Below are 21,161 nucleotides of genomic sequence, written 5' to 3' on the forward strand. Positions count from 1 at the left end.
AATACAAATTAAAAATTGCCAAAGGCAGAAATATTCAAGTATGACATACTTATGCATAACCACATTTAGAAATTACAATTTCAAAAGAAGTGTACAGCCATTGCAAGTAAATTCAGTTTCCACAGACTAATTTTGACACCATTACTCAGGCAGTATAGGGTAAGTAAGTGACTCTGATTTTGGATATCAGCGTTTTGACATCACTTTATACAAACCATTTTCCCCCTCTCAAATCACCTGTACATATCTTGAAGTCTTAATTTTCTAATTTGGTTAAGCGAGTTTACGTATGTGTGTTTGCCATATTTGACTATTTTTGTCATTTAAAAGTTATTTTTCATTTCTATATTGGTATGCTTTTTTATTCCATTATTTATTATATTGTCAATGGCAGACTAAAAGATTAGGGTAACGTTGAAATCACGTTCCATTGACGATCGCGTTTATTTTGAAATCGGTTCTCGGTTTCCCTTACCGTAATACGTAGTATGGACACATACGCAAAACAAAAGGTGGAGCTGTGCAGTAAACTTCAGGAAGTGAGGTGACGATGTCTTAAACCCTGTTTGATATACCTGAGTACCCAAACTGGAAACCAGTGTTCCCCGTAAAAGGCACCAATAACAGCACAAAAATGGCCAAGGAATGGTCTAGAAATATCTGGGATGGATTTCCTAGAAAAAAATAAATGTATGGGTTAAATAAGCATCCCGGAAGCCACGTTTTCATGTGCATCGTCTATTTTCTTCCGCCACAGATCCGACCACTCGTTCCTATGAGTCCAGCAGCATCTCTTCACGGCTCAAAATGTCGTGACAGCGTTTCATAATCGTGTTTGGCTCGTTACATTTCAAAAACATGAGGGGGATTTTAAATAAGCTTCAATTACGGTTTGTCTTATTGTTTTTGCTGCATCATGAGGATGTTTTCAAGTTTTCGTCTGGTCAAGGTAAGAGACTGACAGCTGCAGCTAGCCTCAATGCTAACAGTACAAACCTTTATCTAATATAATGTTTGTATTTAGGTTGATCATTAACAGTAACACAGGATATTCTCTCTGTGTAATATTCTATTAGTCAGTTAGTCCTTCAAAGAGATTTAGATGACTGAAATAATGTGAGAGACGCTGTTTATTCTAATCAGATGCCTATGAATCCGAAACAATTACGTGTCATAAATGTGCAAAAAACCATGAAATCGGGAAATTAACAAATACTTTTCACAGGAGTGTAACTGTCAGCTTATGGCAAGAAATATGATTGTCTTTAGATAAACTTCTGCAGTGATTCACTATTAAAAGTCAGATGGAATGGAAAACAATTACAAATATGTTATATGTACTGAGTTTAATTATTATTTTTGTCCCTTAGAGTATGACGACTCACTGGAGCTCATTTTGTCAGAGGACACTTTGTCCGACTTGGAGAACAGCCCCAAGTTTGTAGAGTCCGGAGACATGGACTCTCTGCCGAAGAGGCAGTTCAAGACGGCTGAGATCGCGGATGCTGTGATGGGCACTGAAACTCCCATCGATCCATCTGACATCGAGTCTCTCTTCCCCAAAAATGTGAAAGACTTTCAGTCAGGCTTCTCCCCGCCCTGTGATGACAGCAGTGCCCAGTGTAGTTCACCGGCTCCAGCTGAGAATGGCGCATCACAGGAGGAGGATGCTGAATCATCACAGCAGGTTAGTAAGATGAAACTGTGAGACATAAAAAGGAACTGCTGTTAGACTGCAGCCTTAAAGGGTTACCACCTCAGTTACCACAGTGACTGACATCTAAATTGATATATAAATTCCAAAAGAAACCTAAAATATAAAGGTAATCACAAATTAGTAAATGATTTATCATTAAGGTAAAATTTGCACTTGTGAAGATTTGCAGATTTGTCTTCTAAGATGATTAAGTGAGACAATGGTTCTCAAATGTCTTCCTGGACAAATTTACTTTAAGATATTAACACTGGTTGTTATAAACCAACTGACTTAAACCGCTGTGGGATCAATAAAGTCTTCTCCTATCTTAAAAATGAATTGATAAAAAAAAAAATTAATAACAAGGTTCATTTAATTTCATCCTCAGCTTAGCTTTTATGTTTTGACGTATGCTTGATAAAGTCTCAGTGAAGATTAGCTCAAATATGCATAGCTATAAATGCTATTTTGCTGAAGCTAACTTCTCCTTGAATGTTTCCCTGCAGCTCACGCTTGACATTGTGCGTGCGGAGGTCATAACGGTTGAGGAGCACAACACCACGGAGACCGCCAAGACGTACAAAGTCAACTGTGATAAACGGAACATCACAGGAATGGAGAACTTCACTGTGCAGGTCCTCAATGCCTCACAGGTACTCACTCCATCCTCTGAGGCACATGTTTACACTCTGCGTAAAGTGTGTAAAAAGTGTGCCACCAATTTCCCAAACATTTACACCAGCTACCATATACAAGATTAATTTATCAACTTTTCTAATGCATCTATTTATATCTTTTTTTGTGTGTATAAACCTTTTTGTAAATCAGTTTTGTTTTATTTCATCATAGCATGACTCATTGTTTGTATCGTGAGCATTGTTGTTTGTTGCACCTTTCATTTTTGAGTGAATTTACCAGAATCCAGGTTCTGTTTGTATCCCTCTTATAAAATTCCATGCAGGAGAATTTCCTGTTTCTCTCCTGGATTAAAAAAACACTAAACCCATCCCTTCTTTTCTTTCAGGATCTAATGGAGTTCCTCAATGCTAACAGCACAGAGTGCTCTGTGGTGCTGTTCTTCACCGCCTGGTGCCAGTTCTCAGCCAACCTGGCACCTCACTTCAACGCCCTTCCCCGGGTTTTTCCTAACATGAATTTCTTGGCACTGGATGCCTCACAGCACAGCAGGTAAATGATCACCTTTGTTCTGGTTTTAACTGTGTAATCTCACTGTGAAAACCCCTCTTAGAATACTTTTTAAAGCTGTTGTCGTCTGTGGCTCACTACACCTTAGCATCTATATAGAAGCAGAATATAGCTCATGTTTATTAGCGAACAGTTAATTGGATAATTAGCGTAGTTGATAAAAGTTCTTTTGTGTTTGTGTTGAAAATGATAAAAATACAAATGTAGAATGAAGTCTTTTTTGTGACTTTGGTTTTATAACAACATTTGAGGCAAAGTAAGTAAGTTAAAGACCAGAATTTTGAAAAGCTGAAAATCATTTTGTTGCAACAAATGTTTGGACTCTATTTTGTGTAAACATCCAAGAATTGATTGATTATGTTCTTATAAAGGGTGCTTATAATAATCTGTATCCCTGTACATTATACATGACATTGTGCAAGTATAATGTACACAGAGGGTTGGTGTGACAGAGGAGAATACTTGGTACAGGATTAGATGGAGGCAGATGATCCACTGTGGTTACCTTTAAAGGGAACAGCTGAAAGAAGAAAAATTGACTAACTGCAGACTCAAAAATTGTTTTGAATGCATCTATCATGTATATTCAAAAGATTTTTCTGTAGGTTATTTTGTTGACCAGTGAATATTTAAATCTATTGCGTGTTATTTTGTAATGCATGTCTCCATCTTCCACCAGCCTCTCCACGAGGTTTGGGACTGTGGCAGTGCCCAACATCCTGCTGTTCCAAGGGGCAAAACCGATGGCTCGTTTCAACCACACTGACAGAACGCTGGACACGCTCACATCTTTTCTTGTTAATCAGACAGGTACAAATGCAGGTTATGTGTTACATTATATAGAGCTTACTGGTTTGGGCTCAAAAGGGTCAGAATTGGGTGGTTGGAAGATCATTTTGAATCATGTAAAATGAATCTGAAAGACCACTCAAAAGATCCAACTCTGTGTGTTCCAGGTTTTGAAGCCAGCCCTGATAAAAATGTGACAGACGCAGACCGCCTCGGTCCCCTCCCTAGCGTTCCCGTGAAGAGCATCGACTGGCTGCTGGTCTTCTCCATCCTCTTCATCACAAGCTTCACTCTGTATGCCATCCTGCGGACCGACAGCATACGCTGGCTCATACCCGGACAAGAGCACGAGCATCAAGAGTGAAACCTCACAGACTGTTCGTGAAGAATGATGTAAAGAATTGTTTGTTAAACAGTTTAGTTTATTAAAATGGCTAATGTGTTCATGCTTTAAGTGTTTGAGTGAAATAAAACATTTGAGCTCTTCCGATTTAGAATAAAGATTTGGATTAAAAGTAACATTTTGAGGCTGTGTGCGAGAAGACAAACTGTGCTGTCATTTTTTTTTTTTTTTTTTTTTTTGGTGCCTTTTAGTTGATGTTCAGCCGAACACAAGTCCAAAGTACAAAAAAACAAAATAGTTGACATGTCTGTACAAACACTGCTCCTCCCATGCAGGCACGCTTTGCTCCTCTTCCTCCTCCTGGCTCTACTGTGTTTTGTTGTCTTGCAGTCCCCTGATTCAGTTGCACTGAACAAACATGTAGGCTGCAGTGAGTGAAAGAGAGGAACATCCTGTGGAGATATTTTACAGCTGTAAATGAAAACATTGCAAACAGCGATGTGTGTAGGAAGGAAATTCTCTGTTGTGGCAGCAAAATGAGAAGAAAAAAAGAGGAATCAAGGAAGAGATCAAAGAATATTCCGTTAGCTTATACAGTGGTGAAAATAACGTTTCAATCATATATCAGATGTTCAGTAGTAGTGTTAATTAATTGAAGAGAAATTCGTCATTATAGTTGTTACTTTAGCAGACTGATATATTTATATAATTAACCTAATGAAACGTGTTCAGTAAGTAATTTTATTTGAAGTGAAAAAAACACCTCAAACATAAAATATCTGGCTATAGCAACTCTTTTGGGTTATTTTTATTTATATAAGCTATTTATATAAGCACATTTTAACAACAGAAATTGCATCCAAATCCAGTTTGAAAAACACATGAAGACGACTTTTGTCATGTTAGATAATTAGCAGTGGAAAGCAAAAATCACATCATTTACTTGTCCTTAAAAAGCATTCACAAATCCATGGCTCTCGGCTATATTTGCAGTATCATACCACTGCTTCTCAGTAGATAACCAGACTCCATTGGAAATATGCATGATTTTAATCAGGCACTACGTTAAACAGCTATGGCAAAGTATGAGAGGGCAGTAGAGGAAGAGAAGAGGCATTGGTAGGGAGAGAGGACAGCTGACAGCTTACTGATAATGTTTAGGTTAATGTTTAGCCTGAGGACAGGCAGCCTTCTACACCTGCCGAGCAGCTTGAGGGCGCCTCCGTTCTGCAGCAACAACTCATCTAAAATGGTGAGTAATGCAGTGACAGGCTTTAGCATTAGCATTAAAAACAGAAGAAACACAAATTCCACGTGAGGAAAGTCTCTTTTTGAACACAGCTAAGTGTGTGGGTGCACTCCCACGTGACAAGCCAAGCACCGTTCCGACGTGTAGCCTCCAAAGTATCCAGCTCGCGTCGTTCTATCACGTGAGAAACCGTACGCTGAACTCTCCCAGGAAAAATGTAAATAAAAACTTTAAGGCGTCCATTTACGTTAAGGCGCAAGCGATTAAAGTGTGTTAAACGATTAACAGTTTTATGAATTGCTCTGATGCTGTTCCTTAATTCGGCGTTAGTAGTTTTTTAGATTTCTCAGTTAATTTGGTCCTTTTACGTTGGCATTTGGCTCATGTGCAATAGAAATGTGAGCGGGGCGAGGTTGGTATTCATATTATTGCGAAGTTGAGATTAACTGTATATTAAAAGTTAACCATCACATTTATTTATTATTTTAGCCTGTGAAATGCCTGCATTTTGTACGCTTTGTTAGGGCTTGGTTGAGACTTTTGGAGTAGGGCGGGGCTTGAGTGGAGTCCCAACCAAATCAGTTATTTAAACCAATCAAGTATGCAGGTTACACCCAGGTAAGCCTGACCTGTGGTCCTGGAAAGGACGGCGTTAACGTTCATTTTTGGGTCTAGACCGCCACCTTTTGGACGAAGCGTAAATAGCAGTCAGAGAACTCCTAATACTAGACTAAGCATGTGTGTGTTGAATCAGCACTTTTCATTATAGTGCAAGAAAAACAAATACAAAAAACGTGATTTGTCCTTTATAATTCCAGGGCTAAAGAGTTTAACCGTAATATGATTTTGTCCAGTCATCAGACTCACATTGGCTCTCCCCTGAAGACCGGGAGCAGCTATTGGTCGAGCTCAGGGCCACAGGCTGGATGGAGGTGGAGGACCGTGATGCCATCTTCAAAGAGCTTCACTTTAAAACCTTTAATCAGGTGTGTGTATTTATGTTAATATAGTAATTAGCTTTGTTGAAGTCTTAGATCTAATTTTGGATCTATGAGTTAGAATTTTATTTTTTTTTATATTGCTGTTATTTTTTTCATCACTTCCTTTGATTTGAGTTTAGACCTAATTTAGATTATGTTTATGTAAGGCTAGCCATTCGTGATCAGGTGCAGTTAGGTATATCTAACGTCTTCTCCCCTTTCCCTGTCATGCATGTGTGTACTTTTTTCAAAATATGCATAGGTCCTATTCTTGATTTACCACGTATAGTTGAGTTGTGGCGGACTGGTCCACAAATTGCAGGGATGGCGATTCTATCACTGTCTTCTTCTGTCCACATTCCCTTGAGCAAAACCCTGAAACTGTAATTGCTTCCAAAGGACAGGCAGGCGCCCCTCTCTGCCACGATTAGTATGCATTTATGCGTGCAAAAGATTGAACGACAGGCAAAAATCAACAGCTAATTCGACATCTAGGCACCATTGCATATGGCGATTGAAACTGAAGTGTCTGTTGTCATTAAATCAAGCGCAGGATGTAAGATGCTAAAGGTGTAATAAAAGAAAAGTGCCTCAAAATAACAGTTTTATATAAGTGCTGGGATCACAATATCAGACCACACCAGCCATGCCTGCACAGCTGGATGGTGTGTAAATGGTGTTTCTTTGAATTTGACATAAAGGGGGGGAAAAAAAGAAACATGCACATCTGTTTCTGTCTTAGTGGTATTTTTTTATTCCAGGTGGCCAGTAGAGTCTGTGATGAAGCAGTCACTTTTCCAGTTTCTGTAGCCGTGAAAATCTGTTCACCTATAGGAGGGTTGTTGCACGCTGCCAGATGCATGCCCAAAGTGTCGATTGGAAACTCATAATTTCAGCTATGATTCTGGTAGCATACTGAGCATAAAATTGTGATATTGAAATCAGTAGTCAGACATGTCTCCACAGGTTATAACTGTGTCAAGTTTCAGCATTTTTTCTGAAGTACTTATGAATGACCTAAGACACCAAATATGCAGGATAATAACATCTAGGGCTTGGTATTGTTTAAAAACAATACTGTGATTAGCGTTCTTCGTGTCAGTGTCATCGTGTCATCAATGAACTATTGTTTGGTTGTTATGCAATATCTCTGACTTGGTTTATGTGAGACTGAATTATACACATTTTGTGGTTCAAGAAAAGACCTGAAGTTGCAGGAAAAAGTTAGTGATTTAAATAATATTACGTCCCCGGCCTGGGGTAACCTGGATGTAACATGAGGTGCAGCTACCCACACCAACCACACCGAAGAAAAGGCCACAAACAAACAAAAGACAAATCTCCAACCTAAACTCATAACCAATAAACAAGACAAAAATGGTTCAACAAAAAAGTTTTCTTACTCCTGCTACTGCTGCAGTGCTCAATATATACAGTGTAATAGTCACAATTATCTATTTACAAAACTATTTATGAACAAACTGGTTTGTAGCTGCAATAATACAAAGCACACTGCTCAGTCCAGTCTACTCACTAACAGACATTCAGATCAGATTCCTCATACTTAGCATACTTATTTTTAAAAAAAAATGTATTTAAATTAAAACACTTTTCCCTGCAATTATATTGTGTTTTCGCGCCATATTCTCTGCTTTTTCGTTTTCTCAACAAAAACTACAATTTTAAATAGAAGCAGTGCCTGTGTTCTTATAATTCCACCAAACTTGCCAAATGTCTCAGTGCATCTGTGTTTAATATTTACTGAAAAAGGGAAGCTGAAGAAAACCTTGCCTTAAAAACTGTTATGATTCCCATTGGGGAATATTATTCAAAGAATAACTAAAACGGACCATGAATCCAAACAAGCCCTGAATGCCAGATTGTTACTTTAGTCTAGAGACACTTTGAGGCAGTCCTCAGGACGTTCAGTGACACCAGGATAATTTGATTGCACGTGTTGCAGAGGTCTGTTCTTTATATAATTTGTGCCACTATCCATAAAAACCAGCATGCATCCTTTGAATATTTATCACAAAGTGTTTAAATTTTAAGTGCTTCTAAAGCCACACAAGGACACAGTGCAAGGATGCTTTGGGATCCTAATCAGAGTCAACAGTAAAGTATGGTAATATTTGAGTATGGCGAATATGCCGGGCGGCGGAGTAATCCTTTATTTATCCAGATAAAAGTATCATTAAGATACCCAACCATGAGGGCATCTGAAGTTACACCAAATACAATGCATAACAATATAATGCATAAAGAAACAAATACACCTAATATTCCATACAGACAAGTGAACCTGATCATGTGAACCATGTGCAATAACAGGATGGCGGTTAGCACTGTTGCCTCACAGTAAGAAGGTCTGGGTTCAAATCCAGCTTGGTCTCTTACTGTTTGCATTTCGCATTCTCTCCTCGTGTCTGTCTGCATGGGTTGTCTCTGGGAAATTCCTGCTTCCTCCCACAGTCCAAAGACATGCATGGGGTTAGATTAACTGGTGTTTCTAACTAAAATTACTTTAGGTGTATAAGTGGGCATGACAGCCTGAGATGCTGAATTGGATAAGTGGAAGAAAATGGATGGATGGAAAAATATGCAGGTACTGTATGAGGTACTTAGATGAAATGGACAGGTGCACATTGGTGGTACAGTTTAGCTCTGAATTTTCAGGATTGCACTGAAAGTAAGTGTTTCATTTAAAATGAATTATGGCAATTTATCAGAAAGTTATTTATAATATTGGGCAAGTTACTTGTTGGTGACTGTGTCTACTGTAACAGTTCATGAGAGCTGCCTGGCAGCTGAAACTAGTTCTCTTGCTTCCTGGGGTAAAACAAACATTAAATATTCTTTTCAAAAGTTTTTTGGCACGTCTTGTAAGCAGCTGCTCCGTTCGCTCACTCTGTGCGGGGCGAAGTAAACTGCAGCATCTCAAGGCCACTTAGCGGACTTCCTCTAATCCCATCGTTAGTTGTTTTAGTCCCTAAAATAGTCTGTTTTTACACTTCCCCATGTTTGAAGTCGGAGGGTGAGCGCTGACCTCCCCCATCTACTCCTCCTGGCTCTAAAGCCTCTCCTCTTACCCCGACACGTCAGGCTGCATTACTCTGAGACTCGCCAGGAGGCCAGTTGGCAGCAATTAGGGTTTTGATCAGAATGATTTCTTTCACAAACAATCAAATTGGTTAAAATGTTTCATCTGGTTCACAAACCACTAACAACCCCATCATTCCTTCTGCTGTGCATCGCTTTCTCTCTTCTTTTTCTCTTCTTCTTTTTTAAAAATTCTTACTTGTTGCCACCCTCCTTTCCCCTATCTCTGCCTTTCAGTCTTTGTCTGTCTCTCATTCCCATTCTGTGCCCCATGTTATTGGGGAATGAGCTCATGTTGTTCCAATTTTACATGCTGGCAGCTCGCTCTGTCTGTCTGTCTCTCTATCCTTCTTTTTCACCCTCTTTTATTCTCTCCAGACACCACTCAAACTCTCTGATGCATTTTCACAAACTCTCCAGCTCGTTTTTCATGGCTGCTCTTAAAGGGCTTTTACCGAAGGGGAATGGAGATGAGGAGCGACATGCTGGCTGATTTCCATTCGCCACTTATCTCCAAGTGATGGGCTTGAGGAAATCAGATCCCCAAGAGTTTATAATGAGAATAACAAATCCCCTTCCTGTGTATCGAAACACTTCCTCTCCTGATCTCTAGGGGGCGGTAGAGCCGTACTCATGCATTGAAGTGAGTACAGCAAGTTGAGGTTGAGCGAATTCACGAGATGCTCAAGAGCTGCAAATGAATTTAAAGGAAACATGGCAGCTGGATTTGCTTCTTTGAGTTTATTTTTCTTTGATTACAGCAAGTGGAAAGTGTTATGATGCCTTTATAAATGGCTCAGGAGTTTAGCTGCGGCATGTGGGTATACAGTGTGATGTTTGTGGCATTAGTCTGAGGAGTAACTGTGAGTTATTTTTCCTGTCAAGTCCAGTCTGTTTAATGTGCTTTGAGAGGTGAAATCCTCTTTCTGGAGTCGCTTTGGTCAGTGGGAGTTATTGCAATCACATATAGACGTACGTGTGTGTGTGTGTGTGTGTGTGTGTGTGTGTGTGTGTGTGTGTGTGTGTGTTTAATACTGTAAATCTGGGCTGGAATTGAGTGTGTTCTAAGTTGCGGTCGCTGATATTGTTTACACATCAAGCTTTATGTTATGTATGTTTACAGATGACCATCTGCTATACATTTCGGTTGATGAAGTGGAAACTTTCATGCGACACAAGTGAAACGGGTAGCTTTCGGGTGCAGCTTGTATAAGAGAGGGTGAGCTGTGCATGCTCAACTGTTGTGTTGTGTTAGCTGAGGTTGACATCGATGGCATTCCTCCTTCTCCCACAAATATTCAGTCAAGCAGCCCTGGGAAAAAAAAAAATCACTCAAAAGCTACATTTAGGATGGAGGGGAAAAATGGCCGGTTATTATCTTCAGTCTTTCTTGTAAAGTAAACAAGGGCAGTCTTAACCTAAGGAGGGAAATTTTTAATGGTTAAATATCTGCATCCATAGCATGCTCCACTGTTTTTATTAGAGGGATTAAAAAGCAAATGGGTATGTGCACCAATGAAGAGGTTATTAAATTTATCAGTGATAGTATTGTTGGCAATTAATGTTATTTTTGGACAATTTTCAATCATTTTGAAGTTTTCATTCATAAATTATTTAAAAAATAAAAGTATTTATTTTTCATTTATTTAAACAGGTAATCCCATCAAAGATTGAATGTCTCATTTACAAGAGAGACCTGTTTCAGACGAGCATGATAAAATTACAACAGTTAAATAGAAACAGTAAAATAGTAAAAAAATTGCTCAATGTTTACGCAATCATATTATAAATCTGGTTCATTTCTGTTTTCCACACAAAACATTGCCTTGAATGTTCATTTTAATTGTGCAACATGTTTGTTTGTAATGGTGCAATCATTGATGATTCGGGTCAATTTGTTTTATTTATATGGCTCCAAATCATCATCATCATCATCATCTTTACTTATGAAGCACTTTAAAACAACCACAGCCGACACAAAGTGCTGTACATTTGAACTAAATAATAAAAATACATAATAAATAAAAACCAAATGAAAGAAAAAAGTAAAACCATTAATTAATCATTTATTTAATTACAAGAAAAACTAAGTCACAACAATAGTATTATTAAAACATTTCAATTCCAAGACCATACGATGATATTATTATATGAAATGATAACATATAGCAAATATACACATTAAGATAAAGCATTTAAAAACATTTCCTAACATGTGCTGTATTAAAATATATATGGATTCTGACAGTTTCAGTTAATAGTAAAAGTTAATAGTAAAATTTATTTAATTGCTGTATTTTTAACTATTTTAAAGGGATTACATATTTACATTATTCACTCACTAGCTATCTTATATCACTGCTATCGTGTTCTTATGGACACCCCCCCCCCCCCATATATTGGGATATAATACAAACATATTTCACTGGCTAGCTTAAAGTATAAACACTGCATCCACTCCTGCGTCCATCGGTTGCAGATAGTACGCTTATTTTTTCACATTTCACTTCAGCCAAGAAATGAAAAAGTAATCCTATCTTGAACACATAACATTAGTGGAACTGTAAATGTGAAATAAGTACAATTTTACTCAAATGCATCAGTAATTACCTGGATTTCATTCCATACATTATTTTTAAAATAATTTTGAAAGGTTGAAAAGACTCTCCTCCTACTCTTGTAACTCTTTTCCTCGGAAACAACTTCAAGCTGGTGTGGAAAATATTTTAAAATTAATTTATTGTTATTTTGAAAAATAGTCACTTCAAATAAAAAAAAAAACCAAAATAAAATAAATTCAGAACATTTTAGTTTTATTTGTGTGAAATAATTTTTAAGTATCCGGCTTACACTAACAACCTCCCAAGGTTGCGGTTTGCCGCAAACAATAACTACATCACAAGCTCTGGGGAAAAAGCTTCTGGACTTAACTTCCAATTTCGAGTCTGAGGTAGCGACTCTGATTTTTACTGAAGAGAGCAATGCTGTGTTCAGACAGCTGCCTCTGCTCCTGCTCTGCTCTTGGAGGCTGATCCCCCCCATCCCCCATCCCTTTTTTATATTCAGTCAGAGGCTCCCTCTCCTCCAAATCTCCTTCAAGCCTCTGCCTCTCGTTATGGGACTTGGTCTACTTGTGTTGAATAAGTTGTCCTACAACTAAAACTGAGCCCCTGGGTAAACCAAACTCCCAAAGCCATCCTCCTCCAGCTTCACACACACACGCACATGTTTTCGCATACAGGTTAGACTGATGAATTCATTTGCTCATGCTCCATACCAAACAAGCAGGGCCTCTTCTCCCAGGCAAATAGTTGAGCAATCAGATTGGACAGTCTGTTGGGTTGATTTGTCAATTTCCCAGTCAGTCAATATCAATCAGTGAATTTATTTCTTTTTGAAATGAACGTTAATTCCTTTTGTCATGTGTGCTGTATTTATGTAGCACTTTGAGTCTTACTGACCACTTTACACTGCAAGCCACACCTATTTATACAGCCCTTAATGTTTTTATAACCTCAGCGTCTTCCTGTTACAGATAATATAATATATATGGGCAGTTATGACGCTTTGGGGTCTTGCCCAAGGACATTTAAACTGGCGGATTGGTTGAACAGCGAATCAAATCACTGACCTGCCAGTCGACCTTCTAGACCTTCCAGATACCAAAAGATAATCGGTTTCCACTTCAGTCCTTACATCCAAGAAGCTGGAACTAGTGAATGGTTGGCACTTTTCCTTGATACATTGGTGATCTATTATTTTAGCCACCTTTAAGTGGACTCGGAGTATCCCACATTTCTTGACTATTGTTTGGACGCGATGATTCAGGGATTTGCCACCCTTCAAAGAGTTTAGGCAGTGTTTTACATTCCACCGGATGGGGAGAAAAAAGGAAAGCTAACAAGAAAATGTTATAATTTGTTCAAATGTTTAGAGGTATGCACACAGATTTGCATATACAACTCCTACACTTGTCCTCAGACGAGCGAGAAGCCAATTAATTGGCTCAGCGGTGTTCAGTTCCCACCTTCAATCTCCAAAGTGAAACTTTCCCTGGGAACCAGAGGCATCCTGCGTTCATCCCATCCTGTGAGAATAGCTGGAGGGAAGCCACAAGGTGTGGCACCCAAGCGGAGGTGGTTAGATAATCTGGCTATCAGACCTTGGGTAAAGTAAGATGGCCCTGACGTCTGCCGTCTGTTGACAAGCCCAATGCCTTTTTGAGCCCTCGCTACTAACCCCCGCAGTTAATGAAGGGTTTGCATAAGTTGGCCTTAACGCCATACCTGAGCGTTACGTGACACTCGTTACAAAAAGGAGCTGAGTTGTGTGTGAAGAGTTGTAACACATGATATTAGTCACTAAATGAGCGTCAACACTGGCAGAGAGTCAGACTGAAACCCTGCTCTGCATTTCTCAACTTTAAGAATCTTAATTTGAGAAGATTAATACCGCTGATGTTACACTTGCCCAGCAGAGCTCTCTCTCCCTGACTACATGAAAGAACTTCACAGCTGGCAGCTTTGCTTCATAATTATTTGATATTTTGCTTTAAGTTACATGTCAACTCAGCGGGCAGCCCATGTCTGGCCAGCTGGAAGCTCGTGAAGAGCTGTTTGGGGAAAGAAGAGAAATGAGGTGTGGTCATCATCATTATCATCACCACCACAACCACCGCCATCGAAATCACAGCTTTCTTCGCTTGCAGAGGAGCGAAGGTTTTCCAGGGGGCTAACGCTGACGCGGGTGATGATGGGGCTAGCGGAGTAATCATCGGGTAGTCACGGCGGTGTGTAATGGAGGAGAGCGGCTCGTCTTCCTGCGCGTGCGTGTCGGCGAATACTCGCGCATATGCCGAGGAGGCTTGTGTGTGTGTACATTTGTGCATGCACCAGTGTGAAAGTGTGTGTCTGTCAGAGGCTAGTAAGGGTGGGCACAATCTGCATGCACTTAGTCCTGGCAAAGCAGTGCAGGCGTTTCTAAGCCCTTGGACCGCGGGGTGGTGGAAAGCCGATCTGTAAATAACAGACACATGTGTTTGAAACTGAGTCCTGTATTCCAGCCCAGAGCCGCAATGAGAGGGAGAACACCACTCCGCTCCGACGTCAAATTGTCTCATCCAGTGTTGTATGACAATCATGCTGTAATAGCACCAAAATGGCTCCTCAAAAGAGTGTGTGTGTGTGTGTGTGGAGGGGAGAGGGGCATAGTGGCGGTCTGCTGTCGGGTGTTTCTGATTATTTGAGATGGGGGCCTGCATAATGTCACGTCAAATTATGTGACTCTGACAGCTACAGCTTGTTGGGCCAGTTGGAGAGAACTGCTGGCTGGCTGAGAGGATGGATAGCCGACTAGCTGGCTGACCTGTTGGCTCGAGAAGTGTGGCCCGTACAATACAAATGGGATAAACAAAGCACTTTGAGAGGCCAAGCCCTTGACCTCTGCTGACACGAGACCTCATCTGGGAGTTGAGGATTGGTTTTAATTTCTGTTTGGCCCAAGTGGAGGGTGTTGAGATGACCTACAGATGACGGACAGGCACAGCACTGTCACTTTGCCTGTATTGTTTCCTCATGCTCTGTTTACTGCCCCCAAGGGAGCACTGTCTGTTGAGAAAAGGCTGATGTAGGGCAGGATTTATTTTCTGGATTTACTATTTCAGGTTATTTTGACATTCAACTCCAATTCATTGGTAGCGAGAGATTGCTGCTTTTATTTAATTGTTTTTTCTTGTTTCTCTCCATTTTTCTTTCTTTTATCAGACTTCATGTTACTTAACGGTCATCTTATGTTTCCCATTCCCTCCAAATGCTCTGTGGTTCATTTGCACATCAGTGACAGCTGAATGGGGACAGGAAATATCTTGGAAAGTGTGACAATACTTATGATAAAAGCAGTGCAGCTTCCATGTTATACAGCTCTTTTCAAGCTTGGGTTATCAATATAAACTAGTCCGGTTCAAAATACAAATATGAATACAACATTGTTCTTGATCATTGGCAAACGTCATGATACTGTTTAGCTGTTGCAGGATTAAAGTTATGAAATCTGCATTTACATTTGATGATTAAAATCCTTGAATTTACTAAACAAGAAAAAATAAATACTTGCAGAGGGATTCATTCCTATTTTTTATAATCATTTTAGGCTGTTGGAAACAATGCTAACATGACAAACCTTTCTTTTTAAGAAGTTGCTTAATTGCATGTTCAGCACCAGTGAAACCATTTGTCATGCTTTAAATTTTTTGTTAGCTTGTCACATTTTTACACATTTGCAAATAAATTGATCGTTTCTATGTATTTTATGTCAGCCTTCAGTGAAAATAAGACTGCTAATATTTGTGGTTAGCAATAACTTTAGCATAGGATTGATGAAGCGCAGGCGGCGAGCATGATCAGTAAACGCACACCTACATATCGTAGCTGTCTGCCGCCAAATGGGGACGGTGTCAAAGATATGTGGAACAGCTGGAAATGTAAGCTACTCGTGTTTGTGTTTGTCCTGCTGTTGATCCTTTAGCTTAGCCCCTGCTATAGAGAAGACGGAAGTCACACAAAGAACTCTTTTTTTCTCTACTTGGTGAACACTGTTCTGAGTAGTGTCCTGTTGGACACTGCGGTGTTGTGTAGTTTTAGTGAAAAGCTGCCTGAAGGCACTAGAGGACATTGTAGTTTTATGTACAAGTTGTGGCAGTGCACAGGGAGAAGAGGAAGAAAGATGAGCTGAAGCTTCTCCAGCTTGTATTTTTTACTTTTATTTAAAAGCGTAGGATGCTATACATGCATGCTTGCCTCTTTACGGTACCAGCATGGTACTGGGTTGGTAGCCTATAGGTGCTCCAAAAAGCTTTACAGATCCACGTGTATATATTTGTAGCTGTGTACTGTCATTTGGCCTGTTGTTGTTCATGTTTGTGCTGTTGTTGGGCTTTTAGCTTAGCACCTACTGCAAAGAAGACAGAAGTCATTTTAGACAACAAAACTTATATTTATTGGAGTAAAATTGAGTGTTAAAAAAGTTCATTGCCCATGCCAGCCTTTGATTCTGCTTCTCATTTGTGTGTGTGTGTGTGTGTGTGTATATATTGAATTATTTTGGTGTTTCTGTTGAAGCTAGCTTTTTAGCCAACTAAGACAGCATTGTTGAGTTTTTAGAGTGTACATCAGTGTGTTCTTGTAGCCTTGCTGTTGAATGTCTGTATAGCAAAGTGCTATGCTAATGGACACAAACATTCATAAGCATAGTTTTAAAAGCTGTATAGACTGAATTTCTGTCATCTTTCTCTCTTTGAAACAAAAGAGCTGAAAAACCCAGCTACAGTATAAGTGTACAGTATAAGCTAGTTCCTACCATAAAAGATTTACGTAGCCACTGTAATGTACATATTGTTACTATACACTGTGTTTCCATCAGTTTTCTAATGCCACACATTACCACTCTTGAATGAGAGTGTCAGCTAACACTAGCAAATTTGGTTACCATTCTTAAGTTGTATTTTTGTAAGGCACAAATTGAAATCTGCCAGTTATTGTGAAGTAGCTAAATAGCAAAATACCAGAACTTCATTTAGCAAAACTCAAGTAGAAACCATTTTTTGTCAAATAAATGCATTAAAACTGCTTTATGAGGTCCCTACAACACAAATGCAGTGGAGCAGATTTAAATGACCAAAGGTGAGGTGTGACAGCAGTTGTCTGTCTTAAAGTCGCCACACCCCCAAATCTAGTTTCCAGATAGATGATTTAGAGAAACTGTCTATAGAGCCCTAAACACTTTCTATACTAGGCTGTGAATGTCTACTCTTAAATTCTGCTGTAAAATTGGGCTCTTTAACATTGGATTGTATGGGGATCAATTTACTTTTGGAGCAAGCCTCTAGTGGGCACCAGAGGAACTGCAGTATTTGGCACTTTGCATGGTCTCAGCCAACATCTTGTGTAGTGGAAACCCTAATACCAATGATGGTGTCAAAAAAGAAGGAAAAAAATGTTAGCCTGAAGAATGAGTTATAAACATTCATAGACCATGTTTAATCAGTCAGAAGTATCTTAAAATACCACAAGATGACTTTTTTGTTCTATAACAAGGGACAGATTAGAAAGGGAGTTTCTGAAAAAGCACAGTGTTTTGAACTGGGACATTGTGCAGGAACCAAAAGTGTTAACACAGAATCCTTTTACCTGTCACTTAATGTTCCTCAGTGGTATATTAACCTGAAGTCAGCCCTTACAGGGAGAAGACATGTTTGGACAACACCTGACATGACAGGCTGCTTAGCAATCTCCATTAAAGCCAATGAAAACTGAGAAAAAGCAGACCGCCCGGCTCTCTAAATTGGTGCCAGTGAGGTCAAGTTGCAGGAATATGTCAATTACTTAAATTGATCGGGAGACGGTTTCCTTGATAACCAATTTGATCAAGCTCCTGATCGTGTTACATGCATAGCACTACACGTGAATTGAGCAGGCTGTCTCAGAAATTGGTTACAACACACTAAAAAGGCTAAACGCAATTTCCTCTTTGAGGCTAATTCTGTTTCGTCATGTCAGGTGGTGGATGGGGCCACAGCTATAGCATGTAAACAATGGCATTTCAGTTGATTTAATTAGGCAGAGAGGAAGCATTTAGGGGCTTAATTGAGATTGCAGTGGGAAATTGCTCTGAAATAGGTCTACCTGATTCTTTTTTTCTTCTTTTTTTCCTCTCCTCACAGAGAGCATGACGAGGGATTTCACTCTCCTCTTTGTAGATAATTAGAATAACCGTAATCACTCCCTGGATGGCCTGTGATTGGAGCGAGTCACATGCCAAACTTATGAAGAGTGTGTATGTTTCTCGGTGTGTGCATGCATGCTCTAAAGTCCTTTTGTGGTTGTGGAAATTGAACACATGCATCCAAGAGGACCTTCTATATTCAGAAATCCGTCTTGTACTTCTCCCCACCTCAGATGGCAGTATTGCACTTTATTAAGCTTTGGATTGACATTATTTTATTTATATAGAATTAAACTTTTTTATTCTGTCCTAACATGGTTGTCTATTGACATTGTGTTTTAATTGTTGTACCACATTTTGTGACCTTTATGTCAGTGAATGTGCTATACAAATAAACTTTACTTACTTTGTTTATTATTTATGAAACTTCACATTTAACTTATTAAATTCGGTGACAGAGCCCTTTAAACAGGCCCGCTATATTTTCTAATCAATAGTTCTGTTGAAGTGTTACAATTTTGCAAGATTACCTACGGAATTATTTGTTTTCACTAATTATGTGTATACTGTTAACATTTATTTATTTTAATTTAGATTTTGACCATTAAAAATGCAGGAGTTCTTTTCTGTTTGTTATTCTGATGACTTTGCTTTTAGCAGAATTTGTACATCTGAACATTTATTTTTTATTATTCATTTATTTATTTATAAAAAGTGGATCAAATTTAATGCAGTGTATTAATCATTTTGTGCTTAAAAACATGCACTTTGAAGCATGCTCGCAATAAATTCAGCCATCATTTTATTTTCCCCCTAACAGGCATTTGGCTTCATGTCACGGGTGGCTCTGCAGGCAGAGAAGATGAACCATCACCCAGAATGGTTCAATGTTTATAATAAGGTAACAGGGACTGGAGATTCATTTACAGTGCTGCGTTTATTTACTATAAAGTAAGCGCATCTTGCAAAATCAATAGTGGTTTGTTTGATTTGTTGCCATATTTACAGTTTTGTGGTTTGTTAATAACAAATTAGACACACTGCAACTGATCTTGTATTAATCAGGTTCACACTTTACTACCATAGTTTTTTTGGGGTTTTTTTGTGAAAAGCTCTGCAAATATGTCTGCCTTCCTTCACAGCCCCAGCACTCACACAGGCTCTCTCACTTTCCCTGCCTCACAAATAAAGTAGTGGTTGATATGACAAACCCAGTCCCTGAAAATCTCTCAGCATTAGGCTGTAGCCACTGAGTTACTGTGTGGCGGACCGGGCCGCTCTGGGAGGAATGCTGCTCCTAATCCACTCTTTATTAAAGTCTCTGTACAATGGTGCTACAGGTCTCTGGGCCCCCACAGCACTTTCCACCAGACACTTACACACAAATCCCACACTGACTGAGGTACAGCCTCGACAAAACAGAAGCTGTATGCTGAGCTGCTGCTAATATTCTCTAAAATTCACTCTAAACCTTCTGTTCTGTTTTGGTGGTTGTCAGTTTTAAGGGTATTTACAAAAAATGTTTTTGGAAGCAGGGGGGGTCAAATTGCTGCAGGAAAGGAGTAGTTATCACAGTTTATGTCAAATAAAACTATAATGTGTATCACAATATGTACAAAGTTTCACATTTTGTAAAGTATGATTAGAGAGTGGTTTTTAGGAGAGTATTGTTTGACAACAGCTGGAAGGCTCAGCGCCTGTGGGCAGTTTGCTTGAGTTTGTCATCACAGAAATGTCACACAGAGACCAAAAACCAAAACCTGTTCTCACTGGCTGCATGTGGCAAACCACAGCACAGCTGGGAGCACTGCACGCTGTAGTTACACCTACCAATACACAGGAAGGTCACATTATACTTCCACCAGAATGTGCAAGAGCTGTCACAGAACTAGGTTATAGTGTTAATCTTTTTTTCCAAGTTTGCACAACATCACTGGATGCGACACATAATGCACTGAAAGCTGTGTCTAGATGGCCACACATATGCTATCTGATTTGTACCTTGCACTCTTGAATACAGACTGGAAATCAAAGGTGGACATAATTACTCTAACATTCCCCCCTTTAGACTGTGACCAGCATTTTGACTTGAGCCTAATAGCTTATACAACTGGAGCCAGACGTGCCCATATTTGGAAAACGGGGTGATTCTAAGTGGATTAGTATATTTTTACAGGTAAAACATGGTATTTAATTTGACAAAACTGCATATTGGTTCAGTTAACCACAGAGCAAGCCATATTATTTGTCCCATAACTGATGACTTGAAATTGATCCAAAAGGCGCCACCAAAACAAACAGTTGCGAGAGCTTCTATTTAGTCTCTCGAATGAATAAAGGCGAAGCCTGGTGATGCAAATAGGCGCCGGCACCTACCTGTCAAAGTGACCACAGTCCTAATAGTGCAAAACTTTGAGCTATACCACAATTTAAAAGAATAGAAGGTTTTCTGAAATAACAAAGAATGTAATTTTATTGGATTTATTAAACTCTTAAAAGTTGTTTTTAGGAAAATATTTTGATCATGTTGTCATTGCCTTGTGATTGACACTAACGTGTATATGTCTTCACAGGTCCAAATTACACTGTCTACACATGACTGTGGAGGGCTGTCAAAACGGGACATCAAAATGGCCAAATTTATTGACAAAATTTCACTTTCCATGTAGTTTTTTTTTTTTCTTTAGTCTGCAATCTGTCACAGCCTTTGTAGATAAACTGATTTTAGTTTCAACTCTTTAAAAAGACGACTGCACTACAGAGTTAAATGTATTTAGTCTTTCACATGTGCATATTCTGCTTCTGATTTCTGTCCCAAATAAGATCTGTCAAAATAAAATAAACATTTTACACTGTTTACAAGTGTTCGAAATCTTTCTGTGACAGTTTAACTTGTTTCATCTCTAATTGTTTTAAAATGATGCAGTGTCTCTTGAATTAACACTGTGTATGAAAGCTCTTTGGTTTAGATTTCCCCAAAAGTCAGAGACTGGAACGGTATCACTGAGTGATTTTCACATATGGAATTAAAATGGATCGTGATTGGTCAGCAGTACTCTGTCAACTTCTCACCAGTGAGCT

General features: G+C 39.1%; 2 protein-coding genes across 3 annotated transcripts; both read left to right on the forward strand.

Annotated features, from left to right (window-relative positions):
• Positions 1–729: 729 nt before the first annotated feature.
• On the forward strand, positions 730–4,239 carry txndc15 (thioredoxin domain containing 15). Of its 2 annotated transcripts, none has more exons than XM_085174743.1 (6): positions 730–949; positions 1,371–1,687; positions 2,203–2,349; positions 2,721–2,884; positions 3,582–3,724; positions 3,859–4,239. In XM_085174743.1, the coding sequence occupies exons 1-6, from the start codon at positions 859–861 to the stop codon at positions 4,053–4,055; spliced, it is 1,059 nt and encodes a 352-aa protein (XP_085030869.1). In that variant the 5' UTR covers positions 730–858; the 3' UTR covers positions 4,056–4,239. The 2 variants fall into 2 exon arrangements, with proteins under 2 accessions (XP_085030869.1, XP_085030870.1); XM_085174744.1 differs by having other exon boundaries at positions 733–949; positions 3,582–3,712.
• Positions 4,240–5,009: 770 nt separating this feature from the next.
• Positions 5,010–20,952, forward strand: LOC146510282 (pterin-4-alpha-carbinolamine dehydratase 2). Its single transcript, XM_085174746.1, has 4 exons — positions 5,010–5,286; positions 6,138–6,269; positions 18,901–18,981; positions 20,654–20,952. Exons 1-4 carry the CDS (start codon positions 5,188–5,190, stop codon positions 20,747–20,749), a joined length of 408 nt encoding a protein of 135 aa, XP_085030872.1. The 5' UTR covers positions 5,010–5,187; the 3' UTR covers positions 20,750–20,952.
• Positions 20,953–21,161: the final 209 nt, after the last annotated feature.

The sequence above is a fragment of the Neolamprologus multifasciatus genome, chromosome 10 (assembly GCF_963576455.1).
Source record: "Neolamprologus multifasciatus chromosome 10, fNeoMul1.2, whole genome shotgun sequence".
NCBI classification, from domain to species: domain Eukaryota; kingdom Metazoa; phylum Chordata; class Actinopteri; order Cichliformes; family Cichlidae; genus Neolamprologus; species Neolamprologus multifasciatus.